Source organism: Macadamia integrifolia, chromosome 3 (assembly GCF_013358625.1).
Source record: "Macadamia integrifolia cultivar HAES 741 chromosome 3, SCU_Mint_v3, whole genome shotgun sequence".
NCBI classification, from domain to species: Eukaryota; Viridiplantae; Streptophyta; class Magnoliopsida; order Proteales; family Proteaceae; genus Macadamia; species Macadamia integrifolia.
The window spans coordinates 1,058,164-1,083,409 of record NC_056559.1 but is presented as its reverse complement, the minus strand read 5'-3'; the positions used below and the strand labels follow the sequence as shown (position 1 = coordinate 1,083,409).

The 25,246-nt window shown below is 40.4% G+C and overlaps 1 protein-coding gene across 1 annotated transcript in view; it reads right to left on the bottom strand.

Annotated features, from left to right (window-relative positions):
* The window catches only part of LOC122073632 (PH, RCC1 and FYVE domains-containing protein 1-like), a 67,057-nt gene that overhangs the window by 29,831 nt on the left and 11,980 nt on the right, over positions 1-25,246 (bottom strand). The window contains exon 2 of the mRNA XM_042638240.1: positions 1,343-1,429. Coding sequence (XP_042494174.1) covers positions 1,343-1,429 — 87 coding nt within the window. The remainder of the gene's footprint in view (positions 1-1,342; positions 1,430-25,246) is intronic.

Genomic DNA, 25,246 nt, shown 5'->3' with positions numbered 1-25,246 from the left:
AGTCATCACTTTAGGAACACTTTCAAATGCATCAGTTTGTATCTCAATTTTGGGGTCCATATATTGATATTGAGTTGAAGGCGATAACATGAGAAATATAATTGAGTTAGCCTCAAGTTGGCAAAAGAATCAGGTCAATGAGAGTTCGGGAGAGAGAGAACTGGTCAATTAAGTAGACATTATGTTCAACAAGTCTTAAAAAAAAAAAAAACAAAAAAAAATGGGAACGTGTTTAGAATGGGAATGCTTGCCGTATGCAGTTTTTTCCCATATCTTTGGGAAGCATACGAAAAAACGTATTTTAAATGGTAAAAAACCGAAACGTGTTACAAAGTTTTAAATGCATTTTTGCTAACAGCGGTCCTGACCACTTTTTTTTTTTGGTTGTCTTGGTCACCTAGGCACCTTGTTGGTGTCAACTTAATTTTTTACTCCCCTCGGATGCCTTGGTTAGCCTAGCACTTTGACTACTATGAACCAAGGATACTAGAAAGCATGTGATCCATCAAGAAGACAGTAGTAAGGGGAGCATCAAACCAAAAATTCTTATGGGCATACGTACCTAACAATAGGCTCTTAGTCACTTCCAATAAAATGGAGATTTTTTTGGTAAGCTACCCCCGTTATGTTAGGGTGTGCCTACACAAGCAAATTGATGGGCAATACCACTATCAGTAAAAAAAATAAAAAATAAAAAATTGGAGCCCTCCATACACTCTCCCTTTACCAAAGCCAACAATCTTGAGTAAGTTTGACCAGAACATAACTTTGTCATTACGACTTAGATTTAAGTAGTCTTAGACTTGTTGGAAGCTGATTTTATGCTCTACCTAATTCAAAAGGTCTCATGTAAAAATAAAATTCTTTAACCAATCAAAATTATTTGAGAACAAGAACATTTCTCCAAATTTTTTTTTTTTAATGACTTAATGTTGATTTTTAATGACTTCATGCTTAATATTGATTTTTGATGACTTAATATGGTTTAATGTTGATTTTTGACAATATAAGGTATTTTGTAACATACTAATTAATATTAGAAAAGAGGGAAAATAAAAAATAACACTTGGGTGCCTTATGACACCTAGGCGGGCACCTTGTCACCTAAGCTCTTAAACACCCCTCCACCACCTTGGGTCACCTTGTCGCCTTGACTACTATGATGGATTTCCCTAAAAGGATACAAACACGAATTGAATACGGATTTTCGACTATCCATTTACATCCGTAATTTGATCCATGATACATTGGCATCTTAATACATGATCTCGAAGAGGAAATCTATTGCATCCATGATTCATTAGCATAAATGAATTCAACTAAGAAAGAAGGTAGAACTTACGACAGAAACTCTGAACGGGCAAAGCTTAGGCTTCCCTCTTCGACTATACTTGATTAATTGAGTTCCTTTCTTCAAAGCAATAAGTGCCTTCAAAAATATAAGCAAAAATATATGAAAACCAAGCTGGAGAAAGAATCACTAAGAAAAAGATTCAATCTATAATTCAGAAGCAACAGAAAAGCAGGCATAGATTCAGACTGCAGATATAATACTATCAAGGGATTATGGTTATCCTATGAATTAATATCATGTGTCCCTTCAAAGACTCTACTTTCAACATAATAAAGCACTCAACTATGTTCAATTCTTTTAAGTGATTGACTCAATAACAACAAAGATGAAATTTTACTAACAATAAACAAGCTAGTGCATGCTTCTCCCTTTAACATTTGACATAAAAAGAGAGATGTTAAACATAATTTGATTTTGTTTGGCTTTGCCTTAGCCGAGCCTCCCCCCCTATATATTCCTCCCTTCTTGGAATAAAACAATAGTACAAGTAGTGTGGAGTGGGTAATTTAGGGTCCTCATAGGGGGGAGGCTAGGCTAAGGCAAAGCGAAACAAAATCAAACAAACGAAAATTACAACCAAGCTAGAACTGCAGCAAGAGTAGAACCAAAAGGCAACCAAAAAGACGTAGCCGAAAGAAAAGGAAGGGGGGGCAGCAAGCAGGAGAGGGGAGTCAAGAATGGGGAATGAAGTCAACATAAAGATTCTAGGAGGCTATGATATGTCGGTTCTTGGAGGACCCGGGAATAGGCTTATGGTGAAGGGAATGGATTTTGGAGACATCAAAGTAGATGGGTTTCCAAATCTTGTCCAAGGAGCGGGATTTGGAAGACCATCTACGGATGTTTCTCTCCATCTAGATGTGGTTTATGGTAGCAAAGAAAGCAAACTTTCCAATGGTATCGCAGATATGGGGTCCCGAAAAGGTCATGTCAATCCAAATCCATTCTCTGTCAAAGGGGAGAATAGGTATGGCGGAGTGCCAGCATTTCATGAGAACCAACTTCCAGACGGAGGAGAAGGGGCAGTCAAAAAAGAGGTGAGGGATGCCTTCAGTATCATGAGGGCAAAGGCAGCAGGAGGGGGGCAGGGATATGTCGGTGAATGAGGAAAGCTTGGGTTGGGAGACAATTAGAGAGACATCTCCAGAGAGTCATGCTGTGACAAGGGATGTGACCTTTGAACCAGATAAGGTTATGCCAAAGAACCACAGGACCTGAGGACCAAACAAAGGACCAAGCGGAGGCAGAAGAGAATGTCCCATTGGATGAGGGAAGCCAGATGCATTTATCTTCTCTACCTCTATGACCCGGAGGAAGGGGAGGGAGAGAGGACCAGAGGCCGAGAAGGGGGGGAAGTGGCGGAGGGGGTACCAGCCTAGAGGGGACAGGATGTAAGAAATAGGGGCTAACTTAGGAATGCTAGAGGAATTAATGGATCAAGGAGGCACAAGGGAGGAGAGGATACCAGCTGGGTGCCAGGGGTCCATCCACAAGGAGGTGGCCTGGCCATTACCTATGGAGAAGGAGATGGCATTGAGAGCCAAGGGTCTGAGGGAGAGAATTTTCCTCCAGATCCAGGAACTATCCGAAGGGACTGGGACAGTCCAGAGGGAGTGATGCTTGAGCAGGTAGGAATGAATCCAGTCTACCCAGATGCCCTTTTGTTTGGATACAATTTTCTAAATGAGATTAAGAATACCCATAGAGTTGTTAGAATGTATATAATAGGGGTACTTTAGGAACTATGTTTATGTTATGTTGTCCTATTTTGTATTTCCTTTTATTTTCCTTTCACCTCCCTAGGGAGGAATATGCAATAGAGCTCACACATGTTAAGCTCTCATTTCTCTCTTTCTCCTCTCATCGTCTCTCCCTCTCCTCTCTACCTCTCTTCTTCCTTTCTCCTTGGTCTCAAATCTTACTCTTCTCAACTTCCAACTTGGTATCAGAGCTGCTAGGAGTTTGAGAGTCGACTAAAGTTCTTCCTCTCATTCTTTGAGTCTCTTTTGGAACCCTAGAAAATAAAGGGGTCCAATAAAGGCTATAGTATGTAAAGAAATTCAACGAGGTGACCTAATGAAGCTTGAGAAGCATCTTGAAGACTCTTAGAGGGAGATTGAAGCATTACAAGGAGCCATTGGAGCCTAAAACACGTTTTTGGTCCTTGTCCAACATTACCGCCAGCTCCTCCTTGGAGTTTCTCTTTCTCTCTCCTCAAGTGGCTGTTGGAGATGGGGCTAGGCTTGTATGTGTCACCCAAGGACCTTGGTTTGGCCATCATAAGCTGCGGTTCAGGAGTTGTGGTGTTGTTACAGCACAACTCATTTTCAAGCTTGCTGCCAGGTATCGCTGGTACTCTGTTTTATGCTTTTATAGTCTGAAATGACCTATATGGTGTTCTTGAGTTGTTTTTTTATGAATGTACCCTATCCTATAATGCATGGGTGATTTTGGAATGAAGTACTACAGTTACTAGTGCATTAAATTGGTCTCATTCAAGCTTCAAGTTTGTTTTTGCTTGCTGGAATTTTTTTTTGTTTCGAGAAGACAGTATTTGGGTATTGTGTTACCCCTTGCTTTGGATCTCCAACCGTGGTTGTTTAGGAGTATCCACTCACCATGTCTGACCTCAATGAACCTTTGGAAGCCACCTCATCTGGGTCGAGTAGTACTAATCCCAGCCAGATTGTCTTTGACAACCCCAACACTCAAATTTCCCTAGTCAAGTTGGATAGCACCAATTACTTGGACTCTATGAAGTTATCCTTGAGGAGTCGAGGGAAATTGGATATATTAATGGGACTATCAAGGCTCTAGTTGTCTCGCTGTCTCTAATCCAGAATATCATAAATGGGAAACTGCGAATTCCACTGTTATGACTTGGCTACTTTTTTCCATGAAACCTAAGATTGGTAGGAGATTTATCCGAAAGGAAACTGCTAAGGATATCTAGGACAGTGTCTCTAAGACCTATGATAGGGTGGGTGACTCTATTAAGGTCTATCAACTCCTTCAAAAGGCTTTCTCTATGAAGCAGGGAAACAAGACTATCTCTGACTATTACAACACATTTGTGGGACTCTGGGAAGAGAATGATTATTATCGGGACCTTCAATTATCTAATCCCGATGATGAAGCCAAGGTCTACAGGTCCCTTGAAAAGGAGAGAGTTCTAATCTTACTAGGAGGGTTGAACTAGGATTATGAGAAAATCCGGATACAGATTTTGGGACGGTCACCCCTTCCATCTCTTGATGAGGTGTGCAGCTACTTATGAGTGAGGAGACCAGAAGAAGTACTATGGAGTCTACTCCTCCACTTAAGCGATCTGCTCTTTCTTTCACCAATCACAGAGACTAGCATAGAGGCGGCCGAGGCCAAGGATCTTCCTGTGGGGATGGCAAGGAGAGACCCCGACAATGTGATCATTGTGGGAAACCTGGGCACACTCGGGGTAGGTGTGGGTGCTCCATGGCCGCCCTAGTACACGTGGTGGGTCTACTAGTACATGTGGTAGTCGCCGAGGTGGGGCTACAGCCCATGCTACTGTGACAGAGACTGGTCCTTGAGGACCCTCACAGGCAAATACCAGCTCCTTCTCTAGTGATGATATTGCAGTGCTCTGCCGATTCATGTCTCAGCTTGATAGTCCATCTACCTCGCAGGATGCCTCAGCTTCTGTTATGCATGTCACCTCATCTGCACCTTCCACAGCTCCGTCATGAGTTATTTACTCTGGGGCCACTGACCACATGACTGGTACGTCTCACTATTATGATTCTTACTCTATTTGTTCAGGTAAGGATAAGATTTGGGTGACTGATGGTACCCTTTCCCCGGTTTCCGGTAAAGGCAGTATTCCCATTACTTCTATTTCACTTAAGTCAGTTCTCCATGTCCCTAACCTTACCTTGAACCTTTTGTCTGTGAGTACTTTGACTAAGTCTTTGAATTGTTGTATCACTTTTTTCCCTTCCCACTGTCTTTTTTAGGATTTGGTGACGAAGAGTATTATTGGCAGTGGATGTGAGGAGAGCGGACTCTATCGCCTTGAGCCCCAATCATATTCTTTTACTACAGCACAGTCCTATGCATGTGGTCGTAGTGATAGTAGCTCTATGGATTCTATGATGCTTTTGCATCAACGTTTGGGACATCCATCTTTTGTTGTTATGAGGAAGCAATTACCTCATTTATTTACGTCTTTTTCTTCTCATGTATTTCATTATGAACCATGTACTTTTGCTAAACATTGTTGTTCCGCTTATCCATATCATGGTAGTAAATCTGTTGTTCCCTTTTGTTGAGATTAGCGCTAATCTCAGAACCCGATAGGGGCCTTTTGGTCCTATAGGATTCATACTTGGTTTTTAGGGTTCCCCCCCCCCTTGTGAGGGGCTATTTTGTAATTGTGTTTTTTGTTTTATGCTCTATGTATACAACATAATAACCTGCGGTCAGACCTATTCTGGACTGATAGCAGGCTGCTCTGTTTTCGGACTGCTATCGGCTCTTCTTCTTCTCTTCTTCTTCTTCTCCTCTTATCTTCTTCTTCTCTTTTCTGGTTTCTGGTTTTGGTTACAAGGTTTTTATATTGCAACATGGTATCAGAGCAAGTCTAAATCACATCGATTGGCTGAGCACAAATCATCGCTGCTGATTTCGACCTAGCAGTATTGTTTTTCTGGTGTGCAGCCACCTCCTTGCTGCATCTATTACCTGGTTTGACCTAGTTATCATGATATAAGTAAAACTAGGTCTCTTTTTTATTACTACTTGCTTCGTATGTGTACTGGTTGAGGTCGAGACTTCTCCCTCCCTGTTTTTATGGCTGCTGCCCCTGTTTCTGTAGTGTGTTTTGCTGCTGCCCCTATTTGTGGGCTGATTAACTGTTGATATTGAAGTGCTGCTGTCCGCTGTTTTATCTTCCTATGCTACTACCTTCTCTAGCAGATTTGTTTGCTCTTCTATCAAGGGTAGCTCGACCCTAACTGCTGCCCCTATCGGATCAATATTTTTTTTGGTGTTTGTGGTTTCGATTGCTTACTGCTGCTGGTGTTTCAGATCTGATTTGTGGGAGATTATTATTTGATTCTCATGGCTGAGATCAAATCCCCTACTACTACTACTACTACTTCTACCTCGGACAATGTGAATGTCCAGATTACATCTATTAGGCTTAAGGGAAGCTCGAACTATCTTCTTTGGGCTCAGTCGGTCAAGGTTTATCTGATGGTAAAGGACAAGCTTGATTACACCGCCATTGATCCTCCCAAAGAATCTGACTCTGGTTATACTCAGTGGCAGAAAGAGAATGCTTTAATCCTCATATGGTTATAGAACAATATGGAACCAGATGTCACTGCTAATGTTATGTTTCATTCTACTGCAAAAGGAGTGTGGAATGACTTGAAGGAGACCTACTCTCAGGAGAAGAACATGACTCGTATCTATGATATCTATGAAAAACTGTTTCAGTTTCGTCAGTCAGACAAGCCACTTGCAGAATATTACAGTACTTTCAGGGGTATGGTTGAAGAACTCAATGTCTTCCAACCCTTGACCATTGACATTGATAAATTGAAGGCTCAGCGTAATGAGTTCTTCGTCTCCAAATTCTTGGCTGGTCTGAACAATGACTTGAAGGCAGTGAAGGGTCACTTATTGGCAGGGGATACTGTGCCTACTCTGAATGATACCTACGCACGACTGCAGCGAATTACCTCCTCCACAAAACCTGATCAGTCTTCCAAAGACAATTCTGCCTTTCATGCCAACCGTGGACGTGGTCTCGGTCGTGGGGGAGGTTGTGGGTCGGCTGGTCGTGGATCTGGTGGACAGTCCTCTGATCATACAGCTCGCCAATGTACTTTTTTAGTAAAACCCAACCATACTGTGGAGACTTGTTGGGCAAAGCATGGCAAACCAGAATGGGCAACACAGTTAGCCAATCATGCAGTGTCAGATGAGGGTACGAACACAATGGCTCCCGCTGACACTAAACCAACATCTTCTTCAGGAGATTCAGCTACCGGTCTACGCGATGACATCAACCAATTGCTTCAGCACTTGCACACTCTTGAGGCATCTGCTAATACATCTATTGGTGCGTCCACATCCGCTACTACCCTAGCCCACACAGGTACCTCAGCCCTTCTTACTACTACATCTACCCCCTGGATCATTGATTCAGGTGCTTCTACCCATATGACCGGTAAGTCATCACTTTTTAAGGACTTTTCTACTAGTTCCAGTTCTAACTCTGTGATCCTTGCTAATGCTGCTTCAACACCGGTTCTAGGTCACTGTTCTATCTCACCTACCCCATCCATAAACTTATCCTGTCTTACATGTTCCTCAATTTCCATTAAGTCTTCTCTCTGTGAGTTAACTAACTAGCTCGTTAAATTGCTCAGTAACATTCTTTCTTTCTTACTGTGTCTTTCAGGACCTTCACACGAGAAAGACGATTGGTGGAGGGCGTGAATAGGATGGATTATATTACCTCAATAGCGGCTTTCCTACCTCTTCTGTTGCTACGGCTGTTGGGGGCATCACTCCTTTCCAATGGCATTGTCGTTTAGGTCATTTGTCGCTTTCTAGGTTACAGCTTTTACTTCCTAGTTTTAAGTCTACTCCTAGGTTAGAGTGTGAGGCTTGTGGGTTGGGGAAACATCACCGTGTGTCATTCCCATCTCGCTCTGTCTCATAGTCCGTCTTCATTTTCTTTAGTCCACTCTGATGTATGGGGTCCATGCAGAGTCAGTAATAGATTTGGGTTTCGGTATTTTGTGACTTTTGTAGAAGATCATTCTCGCCTTACATGGCTTTACATGTTAAAGGACATTTCTGAATTTTTACATGTATTTACAAAATTCCATAATGAAATAAAGACTCAGTTTAGCATTCCTATTAAAATCTTTCGTTCTGATAATGCTTTAGAATATACTCAAACTGATATTTCTGATTTTTGTGATACTCATGGGATGATCCACCAAACTAGTTGTGCCTATACTCCACAGCAAAATGGAGTAGCCGAGCGCAAAAATCGGCACCTCCTTGAGGTTGCCCGAGCCACGATGTTGCATATGCATGTTCCTAAGCATTTTTGTTGTGATGGTGTCTTAAGTGCATGTCATTTGATTAATCACATGCCATCTTCTGTTTTGTCCGAAAAATCTCCCTTCTCTGTTATATTCCCTAATTTTTCGAGTTTTCCAGTTCCTCCTCAGGTTTTTGGGTGTGTGCTTTGTTCATAATTTACACATACAAGTTGATAAGTTGTCTCATAGGTCTACTAAATGTATTTTTTTGGGCTATTCTCGTACTGAGAAAGGGTATAAGTGTTATGACCCTACTACACAGGAATTTTGTCAGTGCCGATGTGACCTTTGAAGGTACTTCATTCTACCCTCCTCCAGTGCCCTCGTCTAGTGTAGAGTGGCCTCTCCATCTCCTCCACCCATACCCTCCCTTATACCCTTCCCTGATGCTCCTGGTGCCAGTGACTCCCCTCCTCTTCAGGTTTATCAGTGTTGGAAGAAGATTGGACAGCCAAGTGGCGAGGTAATTACTCCAGATGCTTCTATCCTTCCACTGTCGGCTTCCTCTGGTGAAGCTCCTCTTCCTCCTTCGTCTGATGACTTACCAATTACGCACAGGAAAGGTACTCGCTCTTGTACTCGCAAATCTATGGTTGTATACCCTATTGATAAATTTGTATCTTTATCTCATCTTCCCTCTCCTATCCATGATCTAGTCCTATCCCTTTCCACTAACCCTATTCCCCGTACCCACACTGAGGCCCTCTGTATCCATGGATAGAAGGCTGCCATGGATGTAGAAATGGATGCTCCTTTGAGTCATGGTACTTAGAGTCGGGTAGATTTACCTCCTGGTAAGGATCTGGTGTAGTGTCGCTGGGTGTACACTATTAAGTATCATTCTGATGGCTCTGTTGAGCGGTTGAAGGCCCGTTCGGTTGCTAAGGGGTATACTCAAACATATGGTGTTGATTACTTTGAGACCTTCTCTCCGATTGCTAGAATGAATTCTGTTCGTCTTCTTATTTCTCTTGCTGTCAACTTTGATTGGCCCTTATTTCAGTTGGACATCAAGAATGCCTTCTTAAATGGTGATCTACAGGAAGAGGTGTATATGGAGCAACCTCCGGGGTATATTGCTCAGGGGGAGAGTACAGGTCTTGTGTGTTGCTTACACAAGGCTATATATAGGTTGAAACAGTCTCCTCGGGCATGGTTTGACAAGCTCAGTGCTACCATAGCTACTTATGGTTTTTCTGTGTTATTCTGATCATTTTGTGTTTGTTCATCGCAGAGGTGATAAGCTGGTTGTCTTGGTTGTATATGTTGATGACATTATTCTGACTGGTAATTGTGAGGCAGGAATTTCTGAAGTAAAAGATCATCTCTAGCACCATTTTCAGACAAAGGATCTAGGCCAACTTCATTATTTCCTTGGGATTGAGGTAATCCGATGCAAGAAAGGGATCAATCTGTCTCAAAGGAAGTATATGGTGGATCTTCTATCTAATACTGGGATGCTTGCATCCAGACCTGTTGATATTCCTATGGATCCTCACCAAAAGTTTGGTGTGGATGATGGTGAACCCCTCTAGGATGTGCATCAGTACAGGAGCTTGATTGGCAAGTTAATTTACCTCACTGTGACTCATCCTGATATTTTCTATGTTGTTGGAGTTCTTAGTCAGTTCATGCAGTCTCCTCAGAAAGCACATTGGGATACTATTGTTCATGTTCTTCGCTATCTCAAAGGTGCCCTGGGAAAAGGTTTGATTTACAATCCTAATCGGTATATGGACCTAGTGGGGTATTTTGATGCTGATTGGGTTGGATCTACTAGTGATCGAAGATCTACTACTGGATACTGCACATTTGTTGGAGGTAATCTTGTTACGTGGCACAGCAAGAAGCAGACTACTATTACCCAGTCCAGTGCAGAAGCTGAGTACAGAGCCATGGCTCATACCACTGCTGAGTTGATATGGCTGCAGTCATTACTCTTGGAACTAGGGTTTCCAATAACCAAGCCAACGAAAATGTATTGTGACAACCAAGCTACGGTTTATATTGCTAGTAATCTAGTCTTCCATGAGAGAACTAAACACATAGAAGTGGACTGCCATTTTGTTCGTACTGTTGTTCTGAAGAGGCTGATTGAGACTCCATTTGTTCCTTCATTGAATCAGTTAGCTGACATGTTCACTAAGTCCTTGTTTGCCCCTACTTTTCGCAATGGTTTTACCAAGCTGAGCATGGGTGATGTATATGCTCCAGCTTAAGGGGGAGTGTTGAGATTATCTAATCCCGATAAGGGATTAGCGCTAATCTCAGAACCCGATAGGGGCCTTTTGGTCCTATCGGGTTCATACTTGGTTTTTAGGCTTGCCCCCCTTGTAAGGGGCTGTTTTGTAAATGTGTTATTTGTTTTATGCTCTATATATACAACAAAATAACCTGCGATCAGACCTATTCTGGACTGATCACAGTCTGCTCTGTTTTCGGACTGCTATCGGCTATTCTTCTTCTCCTCTTATCTTCTTCTCTTTTCTGGTTTGTGGTTTTGGTTACAAGGTTTTTATATTGCAACACCTTTCACATTGTGCATATAGATGTCTGGGGACCTTGTCCTTTTACCTCTTTATTTGGCCATCGTTACTTTGTTTCATTTGTTAATAATTTCTCTCGTTGCACTTGGACTGTTCTTATGAAATAGAAAAGTGAGGTTTATGATGCCTTCAAAAACTTTTATAAAATGGTCCACATCCAGTTTGAAACCAGGATCAAAATTGTCTGATCTGATAAAGGGGGAGAGTACATGTATGGTGGTCTACAGGATTTTTTTACTGACAATGGTATTATCCATCAGCTTATGTGTGTTGGCACCCCCCAACAAAATAGGGTGGCTGAGAGGAAAAATTGCCATTTACTAAAAGTTGGTAGAAGCCTTCTATTTGGTATGCATGTTCCTAAAACTTTCTGGTCTGAAGCTGTCCTTACTGCTACATTTCTCATCAATCGCATGCCTACCAAAATTCTTGGGGTCCCAGAACCCCATTGCACTCTTGTCCCCTTAATCTTCTGCTTTTTCCCTTCCTCCCCGAGTGTTTGGCTGTATTTGTTATGCGCATATTAAAAAATCCTCCCCCCACAAAACTTGATCCCAAGGCTCTCAAATGCCTCTTCTTTGGGTAATCTTCTACTACCAAAGGCTACAAGTGTTATCACCCTTCCTCTCGTAGGCGATTTATTTTCAAAGATGTCACCTTCCTTGAGTCTGTGCCTTTCTTTGCTACTCCTCAGCATCCTCTTTAAGGGGAGAATGGGAATGCAAGCGAAAAGGATGCTGATGATATTCCATTTCTTACTCCTTAGCCTCTTACTCCTTTCTCTTTTGATATTGGGAAACATAAAGAGGTGGATGATGTTGACACTGTGGAGAGACTGGTGGGCCTTGAACAGAGAAGGCATATGTTATTGTATACACAAGAAGGACAAAGAAGTCCTGCCAAGAGTCCTCTTTGAATCCACATCCTGAGTTCCATCTTCCTCAGTTAGGTAACATTTCTTCTCCTTCTGAGTTAGACCTCCTATTACTGCTCGAAAGGGCAAGAGAGCTTGTACTAATCCTATAGCCCAGTTTATTTCCTATGATGCTCTCTCTCCTACAGGTGCTACCTTTACTACTGCTCTTTGATTGGGACATCCAAGTGTACCAAAGACGCCGCTGTAAAAAACCAGCCACATTCACCATGGCTGGAAGACACTTTCATGGAAGGAAAGCTAGAAGAAGAGGAACGAAGTAGGAAGAGTTGTTGACCCTTCTCCTTTGTCTTGCCGAGAGAAAGAAGAGAGAGGAGACTACCACTAGTCTCATCCCTCTCTCTCCTTTTGTCCTGATTGGCCAACCAATCGTGGACCCCATTGATTAGTTGGCGCAAGAGGAGAGATCTATTAGTTACCTATTTTATTTTCCTAATCTCTTTATTTGTTTTCTAGGACTTTGAGATAACTTAGGAAACTGAATAATGTCCTCTTATTTGCCCCAAGTTGTTGGGTTAAATTAGGAGACTTCTTTTTATGTTGGATTAATTTCCTAGTTAGTATTTCCTTTTTTAGTATTTATTTTCCTACATATGTAAGGCCAAGGGCCATGATTAATTTTCAATTGAAAGAAGAAAATAAAAAAACGACTCTCTTGAGCCATGCGCATCTCTCTTTCTCTCTCCCCTACTATGTTTTAACGTGAAGTAGGTCACTCCTTCCCACTGTGAGCTCTGTTTCTTCTCCTTCTCCTCTGATCTGAATACCAGGTAAGGTAGTAAGGTACTAACCCTCACCTAACCTTTTTGTCCTTTCCTTCTTCTTTCCTCCTTCTCTTCTAGCTTCCTTCCATGAAAGTGTCTTCCAGCCATAGTGAACGTGTCTGGTTTTTGCGGCAACGTCTGTGGTACACTTGGATGTCCCCATCAACTCTCCCCAGCTTGGAGGAATTCACCTCCGGTGAATTATAACTCATGTAGTACTCAAGTATATCCGGGCTAAGTTGCTTGGCTTCTTTAAGGGTGATCCATGTGTTGTCAACCTTGGGGAGCCCATGCCATTTGACCAAGAGTTCTCAAGAGCCTCCCTTGTGTGCAGACACAATTCTCTCATCAAGTATTTCCTCAATTTCTTTAGTTCTCCTAGTAATCTTAGGTACAGGTGGCAAGGAGGTGGGGGGAAGGGACTGGATTGGGTCAACAGTTTCATCAAGGGTGAAAGGAAAGTCTTCAAGGTCATCAAGATAGAAGGGGGTAATGGTGGAGGCGCCATGGTATGGGACAAGATCTTCCACATTAAAAATATTATTGATTTCCATATTAGCTGGTAGATCAAGGACATAGGCATTGGCACCTATCTTCTTAAGAACCTTGAAAGGACTTGTGCTACGAGCATGTAGTTTGCTCGCTTTTTCCCTAACAAAACGTTGCGGCTTGATTCTAACCATCACCATATCTCCCTCTTGAAATTCCTATAGCCTTCAATGCACATCCGCCTTTGATTTGTATTGATCATTGCTCAACGCTATCTGATGTCTTATATCTGCATGCAAATCATGTATGTGTTGTGCAAAAGACTCGGCTGACGGGGAGGCCCTAAAACTGGACACAACTGGGACAAGATCTATGGGTGCTTCAGGTTGGTACCGTGAACAAATCTCAAAGAGTGACAGACCAGTGGTACAGTTCTTAGAGCTATTGTATGCGAACTCGGCTTGGCTAAGGACTCGATCCCAATTGGTAAAGTGCTCTCCTATGAGGCAACGTTACAAATTTCCCAGACCCCTATTGACAACCTCAGTCTGGCCATCAGTTTGAGGATGGAAAGCAGAGGAGAAACGGAGCTTAGTACCCATTATCCGCCATAGGGTCCTCCAAAAATGACTGGTGAACTTAACATCCCTATCAGACACTATGGTTAGGGGTAACCCATGGTACTTGACAACCTCATCAAAAAAAAAAAAGTTTGGCCACTATGGATGCATCAAAGTTCTTGGAACATGAAATGAAGTGTGCCATCTTCGAGAAGCGATCTACAACCACAGACAGAATCATGGCCTCTCAAGGTTTTTGGCAGACCGAGCTCAAAATCCATGCTAAAGTCTTGCCATGAGATATGGGGAACAGGTAGGGGAGTATACAATCCAGTGTTTTGCTTTTGTTGTTTGGCAGTTTGGCATGTCATACACTGACTCACAACTCTAACAACATCCCTTTTTAGTCCAGGCCAAAAGAATCGGTCCTTAACGAGGGTGATGGTCTTATCCCGACCAAAGTGGCCAACGACTCCCCCAGCATGCAATTCCCAGATCAGGAAATCTCAAAGTGAGGTCATAGGAATACACAACTTGCTTCTTTTAAAAAGGAAGCCATCCCTCAGCAAGTAATCCGAACAACTAACAGGGTTACCTCCACTCAAGGAAGTGAACTCACTAAAATCAGGACAAGTGGGGTATTGGTCCTTGACTCGCTCGAATCCTATACCCTCTACACTCATGGTCTGGAGTAACACATTGGCTCGACTCCTAGCATTTGAGTGACTGAGGAACATGTTCACCCGATTTAATGCCTCTATTGGGGTATTCTCAACACCAGGTCGATGTTTGAGTATAAAAGTGTACTCTTTGAGGAATTCAACCCACTCAGCATGTCTCTGGTTTAATTTCTTTTGGGCATTCAGGTACCTCAAAGCCTGGTGGTCAGAGAATAGCACGAATTCTTGAGGTAAAAAGTAATGTCGCTCGTAGCGTAGTGCTTGGACAACCGCATAGAATTCTTTATCGTTTGTGGAATATCGTTGCCTAGCTTCATTAAACTTCTCACTAAAGTAGGCAAGAGGATGCCCTTCTTGCCCTAGGACACCACCTATTCCAATACCAAATGCATCACAATTTACTTCGAAGACCTTAGAAAAATCTGGGAGATGTAGGATGGGAGCCTCCGTCATTAGCTTCTTAATTTCATTAAAGGCCTTCATATCACTTTTAGTCCATTGAAACTCCTTCTTTTTCATACAATCTGTGATAGGAGACATAATGGAACTAAACCGGTAAATGAACCTCCTGTAGAAAGTATCTAAGCAATGAAAACTTCGCACTTCATGGACATTAGTTGGCTCAGACCACTCTACAATCGCCCTTACTTTCTCAAGGTCGGTAGATATTCCTTGTGCTGACACGACAAACCCTAAAAAGATGACTTGGTCACTCATGAAGGTACATTTCTTGAGGTTGACATAAAGTTTTTCTTGCAATAGCCATTAGCACATGAAAAACCTGTTGTAAGTGATCCAAGTGGGAATATGGGGTCTTACTGTAGATGAGGATGTCATCAAAGTAGACCACTAGAAACTTGCCAATGAATGGTTGTAACACCTGATTCATTATCCTTATGAAGGTGCTAGGTCCATTTGACAAGCCAAAAGGCATAACTAGCCATTCGAAAAAGCCATCCTTTGTTTTGAAAGTTGTTTTCCACTCATCTCCAGGCCTAACCCGAATTTGGTGATATCTACTCTTAAGATCAACCTTTGAAAAGATTGATGAGTTGGCCACATAGCTTTAAGTATTGGTACGTATAGCACCGTATCGACCGATACAGATCTGTATCGGCCCTTACCGATACGTATCTGTATCAGCCCTTACCGATACGATACATGAAATTTTTTAAATCATTTTGTATCGATATGTATCCTACAATACAAACCAATACGCATAGATACACCACCAATACGATACGATATGTATCGATACTCTGAAAAATTAAAAAATCAAGGTGAAATGTATGTTTCGGTATGTATCGATAGATACATACCAATACGGTACGATACACACCGATACGGTGCGGTACGGTCATATAATGGCTAAAATGGGTCATTTTTCAAGAAAACACGATTCTTTGAGGGTTTTTGTTCCAAAATTGTCGCCAACCCTTTTTTTCTCTAACTAAAGTGGAAATAAAGATTAGGAACAAGGATTTTACATGTATAGGACAACTAAAAACCTTGGATTCTTAGTGCGATACTCTCAATTCAATGTTTATGCATAATACATGTTGTCTATAGCTTTTTTTAACAATTTTTTTTATGCAAAAGTGTATAAAAAAGTGTTTCCTATCCATTTATGTGTGTATCTTTAGTGTATCTTAGCATATCTCCGATACGAAATGATACCCTCCGATATGTATCTTAATTTTGGCCGACCGATAAGGCAACCGATACCGATACTTTAATCCTTGGTTGGCCATCATATCCAATATGTCATCAAGCCTAGGGATAGGGGACCTATACTTGATAGTGATTTTATTGATGGCTCTACTATCAACACACATCCGCCAGGTGCCATCTTTCTTTGGCGTGAGCAAGGCAGGTACTGCACATTGGCTAAGGCTCTCCCTAATTAATCCGTTTTATAGCAATTCATCCACTTACCGCTTAAGTTCAGCGTGCTCTTTGGGATTCATACGGTAATAGGAAAAGTTTTGGAGAGAAGATCCTAGAACTAGGTCAATGGCGTGCTGGATGTCACGCATAGGTGGTAGTTCGTCAGGTAGTTCCTCGGGGAATAGCCTCAAACTTCCTTAACAAGGGTTGTACTTCTCTAGGAGCCTTAGTGAATATGCTTGACGTAATGGTATTACTTTGTATGGCAACTAGAGCATAAATAACCCCCAACTCTTTACACTCTCCTTCAAACTGTTGTTGATTTAAGATATTGAGTATTTTAAAAGGGGGTATGTTTGGACGTACTTCCCTAGTTCTCTGGGACCCTTACTTTCCTAGGGGCATTGGGGGTCAGCCTGATCTTCTTCCCTTGAAATTCAAAGACATAGGTGTTGGACTTCCCATAATTAGTGACATCCCGATCATATAACCAAGGCCTACCTAGGATGATGTGAGCAACATCCATCTCTAGAACATCACACCACACTCGATCCTCATATCCTGCTAAGTGTAAGGGAACTAGACACCTCAGATTAACAGGAATGGTGGACTGATCTACCCAGGCAACCTTGTGAGGTTTCGGGTGGGACTCTGGTTTGAGGCCCATTCGTGTAACAACACTCTTGGCGACCACATTCATGCAACTCACCCACCCCTATGCTTTTGGATGTGTTTGTTTTATTCGTAATCATCGTCCAGTTTTATCAAAGTTGAATCCTCAAGACCTTAAATGTCTCTTTTTGGGTTATAGGTTCCTCACATACCCAAAATGGATACCAATGTTATTCTCTCTAACTAAAGTGGAAATCAAAGTTGGAAACAAGGATTTTACACCCATAAACAACTACAAACCTTGGATTCTCAGTGCGATGCTCTCAATTTAGTGTTTTTGCATAATACATGTCATCTATAGCTTTTTTTTTTTTTTTTTTTTTTTTTTTTTTACTTTTTTTTTTAATGCAAAAGTGTATAAAAAAGTGTTTCCTATCCATTTATATTCATATCTTTAGCGTATCTCCAATACGGTACGATACCCTATGATACATATCTTAATTTTAGCCGACCAATATGGTGATCGATACTGATACTTTGATCCTTAGCGAAAAGAGTATGCTCAGGTTTATGGTGTTGACTATCAAATACCTTTTCTCCTTTTACCAAGTTGGCTTATGTTCATATTTTGATTTCTCTTGCAGCTTCGTCTCATTGGCCGTTGTTTTAGCTTGATGTGAAGAATGCATTTCTTCACGGTAATTTCCGTAAGGTGTATATGGAGCAACCTCCAACTTTTGTTTCTCAGGGGGAGTGTGGAAAGGTGTGCAAGCTTAAAAAGTCCTTGTACATGCTGAAACAGTCTCCTCGGGCATGATTTGGTAGGTTCACTGATGTTGTTTGTGCATTTGGGATGTCAAGGTCTGACAATGATCATTCTGTGTTCTATTGGAAGTCTGATGTAGGGAGGATATTTTTGGTTGTATATGTTGATGACATTATCATTAGTGGAGATGATGTTAAAGGAATCCAAAGTTTGAAAGCACATTTACAACAACAATTTCAAACTAAGGATCTAGGAAGGTTGAAGTATTTTCTAAGGATTGAAGTTGCTTAGTCAAGGAAGGGAATTTCTCTGTTTTAGAGAAAATATGTTTTGGATTTGCTTACAGAAACTGGTGTATTAGGAACCAAACCCCTTGACACTCCAATGGATCCAAATGTGAAACTTACATCTGAAAAAGGTAATGTGTTAGAAGATACTGAGAAATATAGGAGGTTGGTGGGAAAGCTGAATTATTTGACTATCACTCGACCTGATATTGCCTTCCCTGTTAGTGTTGTGAGTCAGTTTCTTTCGTCTCGCACAAACTTCACATTGGGATGCCAATGTTCGTATTCTGAGATATCTCAAGAAAGCTCTTGGTCGTGGTCTGTTGTACCCTAATCATGGACATTATCGTATTGAAAGTTTCTATAATGCTAATTGGGTTGGATCTCCTATTGATAGGCGGTCAACTATAGGATATTGTACTTTTATTGGTGGAAATCTTATGTCTTGGGAGAGCAAAAAGCAGGCTGTTGTGGCAAGGTCTAGCGCTGAGTCTGAGTATCGTGCTATGGCTTAAGTCACTTGTGAATCGATGTGGGTAAAGCAGTTTTTGACAGAACTTCGGTTTGAGTGCACTTCTTCTATACAGTTGTGGTGTGATAACCAAGCTGCAATCCATATTACATCAAATCCAGTGCTCCATGAGAGGACAAAACATATTGAAGTAAACTGTCACTTTGTTCGAGAAAAGTCACAACAAGGAGCAATTCTACAAGTCATGTTCGCATAGAAGAACAACTTGCAGATGTTTTCACTAAGTATTTGAGGAGTGGTAGAGTGGACTATATTTGTAACAAGCTAGGCATAATTAACATCTATGCTCCAGCTTGAGGGGGAGTGTTAGAAGTATTGCGTGAGGTGTCATGGCCAGCTGTCCAGCGCAAGCCACGACTCCCCTTAGGGTTATTCTAGTCTAACTATAGTTTGTTAGTAGATTAGAATTAGAAGTTAGCTTTATTTCCTATTTTATTGTTTCCTATTCCTACTAGGAGTATGTATTTGCTGGTCTATATAATGCGAAGAGCTTGGCAGCCCAATCTCATTGATTGGGACTCCCAAGTCTCTATCTATCTAGCCATAATCACATATATAGAATTGTTGACTTGAGAAGATTGATAGAAGTATCAAAACAAGCTCCCTTCCCCTTTATAGAAAAGATTGAAAAAAGTTTTATAATGCCATTAGTTGGTTTAGTATTTTCGTTATGATTGGATGATGGCTACTAACGTTTATGCAAATTTTAAGACTTCGTAAAAGTTGAGAACACATGTGCGCTATTAAAATGGCATTCCATAATTATTGGTTTCAGTGGTTTGACCAAACAACTTAATAGCTTGTTTGGGATGGGCCGATCAGCCTGCCTCACAATGTGTACAGGTCATCTTGTCCCTTCTGTCGGCGATGCGCTTCTGGCCTTAATTGGCCGGGTCGTGCCTCCAGAGCTGTTACTTTGAAGAAATTAGAGTGCTCAAAGCAAGCCTACGCTCTGGATAGCATGGGAAAACATCATAGGATTTCAGCCATATTGCGTTGGCGTAAGTGGCACATTAATGGACATAATGTAGTAGGTTTGCATGGGATAACATTATTGAAAACGAGTTGGAGGCTTGGTGATGCAAATAAGTCACTTAATGGGCTTATTTTATTAAAAATAAGCCTTGGGTTGGGTTATGTATGTATTGGGCCTTTGATCCCATGAGTTTTCTTTATAATGGGCCTAAAATATGGGTAAAATGTAAGAAAATGAGATTTAATTCATTAGTTTAGTTAGAGTCCTATTTTGAGTCTATTTTCTTTGTTATTTCAGTTTCCTAGTCAGTTTAGGTTTCCTAATTAGTTAAGGATTGGGTTAGGCCTTTCTTTTTTGGTGTTTGAATCTGTGTTTGAGTCTTCTATATAAGTTTGTAAGGGGCTACAGAATTACACACGAATTTATGAACGATATTGCAACTTTGTGCTCCCAAAATTCTGAGAAAAAATTTCTTCAACAACAAAGATAGTTGTGGGTGAGAGGCTCAGGCTAACATAGCCATCCCACCATCCCATTCACATCCATCCCATCTCAATCCTTCTTCTTTTATTATTTGTTCTTTCATCATCTTCTTTATCCAACTACAAGTATTGTTCTTCAAGTTTTCCTTGTATTTCTTCAAGTCTTTTAGAAGTTTAGATGTCACACGTTTTTTCGGATTAATCAATTCAGCCATCTGATCGAACTCAAATTGTGACCAGGCATTCAAGAACCCTAATTTGGAGATCGATTCAAATTTGGGCCCTTTCCGATGGCTTGATCTTGAGATATTTGTAAAATACCGATTCTGCCCTTCCCTTCTCAAGATCTGGAAAAAGTTATTGTTTTGTGTTCAAATAATTATTGTTTTGCTTCTACTTGTTTATTCAAGTTAACTCTTGAAATTCACCAAAGATCCTACCTGGGATTGGATCATTTGTGATTCAATTTTACATTACTTTGAGCCATTCACAGATACCTCCAGCTCGAGTTGTGGGTTGCTTATCTAGTTTTCAACGCAGAGTTGTGTGTTGCATATCTAGTTTTCAATGCGGAGTTGTGTGTTGATTACATAGTTTTCAATGCGGAGTTGTGTTTTCGAGCTTAGTGGGGCTGTTAAGATTTCGTTTTCTCATTCTCCTTTCATAAAATTAAGTTGGGCGATGGATTGTCTTGGTGGTGGATGTAATGCATATAGGACACTTTGGCTTGACCGATCTATATGGTACGTCAGGCATAGTTTTTAAGGCGCTGGTAAGGCGACGCCTTAGCAGCGCCTTGGCGCTGATGCGGTCTAGAGATGGTAAGGCAGTGCTCCGCCTTATGTGAAGTGGCGCTTTATGGGATTTTTTTTTTTTTTTAAACACATTTTAAAATTACTTGATGAAGATTCAAAATATAGATTTTTTATTGGTAAGTATGGTTTTGTTAACACTTGAGATGTATGGGATCAACTTTACTCCACCAAAAATAACCAAAACAAACAAAACAAAAACACGATTCACAAACAAGGTTTGGATTTTGTCCAGGGTTTTAAGAAAGGGCTTTGAGAAGGAATCAAGGAATAAGGAAGAACCACTGATCCAGGCGACCATTTTGCTCCGGCAATGGTGAGCTTCATTCTTCTTTGACAGGAGTAAAAATATAGTGGATGACCTTAGGGCTAAGGCATTCATTTTGGCATCATAGAGGTAAGTATAATAAATACTTATATTTTTTATGTCTTCTTTTCTTTATTTTTATAATTTTATTTCATAATTATGTATTTATATTATAAGTTAATATGATTGATGATTGATGAAGATGAACTTAGTTTATTCACTTTATTGATTTGTTTTCTTAATGAATATCTGACATTGGTATAAATATGATCCTTTAATATCTATTTAACATATGAGTAATAGGATTCAACTAGGATTTGAGCCAAATAGATTGGTTTTATAAAAAAATTACACAGGAACGCTTTAGTGGACAAGGCAACGCTTTATACCCGCCTTATTGCTAAGGCGCTCCGAAAGACCCTCAAACGCCTCCGTCGCCTTACCGCCTTAAAAACTATGACGTCAGGTAGATAGCCGGTACCATATTATAGTCTGTCATTATAAGCCTATGGCTGATTTGTAGTGGTGCATCAGGTTGACAGCCGGCACTAATTATAATTAGCCATAACCCGTCAATCTTTTTATATGGATCCTTGTGCTCATCCTTACTTGGAATCTCCATGTAGACGAACCCATTAAGTTGAGATAAGGTTTTGGATGTTGTTTATTGTTGAAGTGGTTTTGTACAAAGTCTATCAAACGTTGTTTATGTTCTTTTCATGTTCTAAGGACACTTTTGGAACAGTTTTACCAAACGTTGTTTCTATTCCACTAGACTGTTCTCACTGCATAAATCGAAAATGAACAATTCCGTGAAAAGAACATTCTCCAGGAATAAAAGCGTTATCAAATAGAACCTTAGTATTTCACTAAAAAAACTATAGTATTAGTAGTAAAGTGTGTTATAATATTGAATATGTTTCAAATCTGTGTTCAAATAATTAGTAATTTGTATAAAAGATGATTTTTTTTTTTTTAATTCTGCTTACTTAATATTTTTGATAGATTAAAGATTTGTTAGAAAAAGCGAAGGGAACACAGCCCATTATACGATAGAGAACAACAATAAAAAAAAAATACTTAAAACCAACAAGGAATTCCATTTTATATGAATTGTCAAAAAAATCAATGCTAATTAATTACATTTTATTGAATACTTATTTGATTATTGATATCTTTTATGTGATTTAAAAGCAAGAGACTGATAGTATAGTAATTTAGTGTTTAACTATCCGTAGATCAACTTAGCTAATGTAACAAAAGAAAATCTCTAGTCATATAAATTGGGGCGAATGGTTATAACTGATTGTTAATATTTGCTGAGATTAATGAAAAATGATTTTTATTAGTTAACTTTTGCTCTATTTATAAATTGATGGACTAAAGTACCGCCAGAGAAGAACAAGAACCAAGTCCAATCGAGCCAGGTTCTAGAATGATCTGTCCAGTCACAAAACCAGCCCAATCAAACCAGCCAATCGAGCTAACAAAAACCAGCTTCTAGAAGATCAGATCTTCTCCCTACCGATTCCAGTTTTGACATGTATTTTTGTCTCTATGTGAGACGTAGCCAGCAAGCAAGCATGCTCCATCAATTCAGCATTCTAGAAGAAGTTTATTTCCATTTTTTATTGTGTTTTCTTATTGTCCAAGTATTTAATTTCAGTTTAGGAAGTTATTTGTCTAGAAGTTTTCCTTCTAGTTTTTCTTGGCCAAGGAAGACAAAGTTTCCTTTTTCTTATAGTTTCCAATTCCTGTACTTTCCTATTTTAAGATCCATGCCACAACTATAAATTGGCCATCGATTGTAAGCTTCTACACAGTTGATTAATGAATTTTAGAGAGCTTTGCTTGCAAGTTGAAAAAGATTCTTCAACAGTTGGGATAGCTGTGGGTGAGAAGCCCAAGGCTGACAAAGCCTATCCCATCCACACCTATCGAGCTCCATTGCGTCTCCCTGTTCTGTTATTTTTCTCTTGTTTCCTGAGTGTGATAGTTACTGTTTGAGACCTATTGAAGCTGTCCTATAGGCCATCAAATCCAGCTGCTATTGAAAACCTGAAGACTCAAGAATCAGACCTACCAACCTCTGTTTTGGAGGGTTTTCTGGGCAGGAATCAAGCACCAGATCTCCCTAATCCCTGGCAAGTTTCAGGCGATATTTTGAGATTTTTTTGGGCCACCCAAGAGAGACTCTCGACCAGGAGATAAGAGCCCTACAGAGGCCTGTGCTTGGAGTTTTTTGAAATCTCCCTTCCCTAGATTCAAGAAGTTTCATATCTCAGTGATCCCCCATCAATTCCAGCAGATAATTTGGGGTTTTATGGGACATCCTAAGTCTTACCTTTGATCCTGGTTTCAGCCCTTTCTGGGCCAGGATCCATGACTTACAAATTATTTTCTAGCTGACCTAATTTCTGGTGTTATTCTCAGTTACAGCATTTTGTCAGATCTGAACCTATTTCTTAGCTATTGTTTGGAGCCTATTATTGTTCTCGATTGGGGTTAATTACATCTGTAATCAGCTTAAAATTGGCAAAAATTTGTAGGACGAAAATTCATCGCATTTCATGTTTCATCAACATTAAGGGCGTACCCAATGCACAAGGATCCTACCACTATGGGGTCTGGGGAGGGTTATAATGTCACAGCCTTACCCCAGACTCAAACCCACGACCAAGGAGCAACCTTGCCGTTGCACCGAGGTCCACCTCCATGTTTCATCAACATTATATAAATGGGCTAGTAGAGTAAAAAAGATAAACTAAAATTATGAACTTTAAAGGGCACGTGCACAACCTCTTGGTGCAAAATCCCTGCCAATGTTCTTTAAAATACCACCCCCAATAAGTGGCATACAGCTAAAACAACTAAAATTGGTGAAAATCAGCTTAGTTCATCGAAATTTTTTGATTGAGTTCTCAACTCCAACTCTTACACTGGTAAATAAGTAATTTGACTTTTCAATCCAAAATGAAATGAATTGAAATGAAAGTTTCTAACCTTTTGACTTTCTTCTTTTCACAGATTACAAGAAATTTTATTAGAAAGAATAAAGAAAAATAAGGAAAACCCCAATCCCATAGAACTATAGAAGGGCTATGAACTCCCAAAAAATACAAAGTAAACCAAGCAGAACTAAAATGTGTCACTTGTTCCATATTGTAGACAAGATCTGTGACCCCGAGTTTGGTTCAGACGAGTTAGCCATACTCTGTGGTACAGTTTCAATCAGATCTTCCGGCATTCAAATAATGGGGCCACTAATGGCATGGAAGAGATCTTGGTTTGACGACTAAATATGGGCCAGATCTGATCTCAGAATTAACGGTCAGATTTTCCAGAAATAAAACAGAACTTAAATAGTCCAATTAATGGAGATCAATGAGTTGGAAATCAAAGAGATTAGGGCTAGAGATGATGGGGAAGAAGAGAAGATATGAAGGAAGAAAAAGGAGAGGAGTTGAGAGGAGAAAGAAAATGAAGAGTGCAAATCGTGAGAGAGCATTTTACTCTTCCCACCTATACTGGGTTCAAACTAATAACTTGGGAAATTACATAGTCCTCCCTAGGGAGGTAAAAGAGAAAAGAAGGAAAATACAACTTAGGAAAACTTAATATAAAGACAGTTCCTAAAGTACCCCTATTACATAAACTCCAACACATGACATGCAATTGAGGGAGAAAAGAGTGGTCAATGGTAAGACATGAGAAAATATTTTTCAAGAAGATGGGGTCGATGGAAAAGAGAAAAAAATCTTGTGAGCAGTCCAACACATGGACAGATAAATTAGAAGCGTAATAAGGGAGAAGAGATCTTAATCTTAGGAGAAGAAATTGCTTACCAGATTTAAAAAGACAGCCAGCTCGCAAGAGAAGAGAAAAAAAGAGGTGGAAAGAGAGTAATCCACACAAGACAAGTACTAATAGAAATAATCCATTCCAAATCACCATTCATCGTGAGAGTTGGTCACATGCGCGTGCGTGCACTCATGCATATATATACTATACTATCTACTATCTCCTTCCACTCAAGTCATACTCTCTTTTGGTCAATTCATTTTTGCTCTTAGTCAAGTAGTGTTTGATTTAAAGTTGTTCCTTGTATGTATGTATGAAAAGAAGTGCATAGTTGTAATTTGTCTCCCCCCCCCC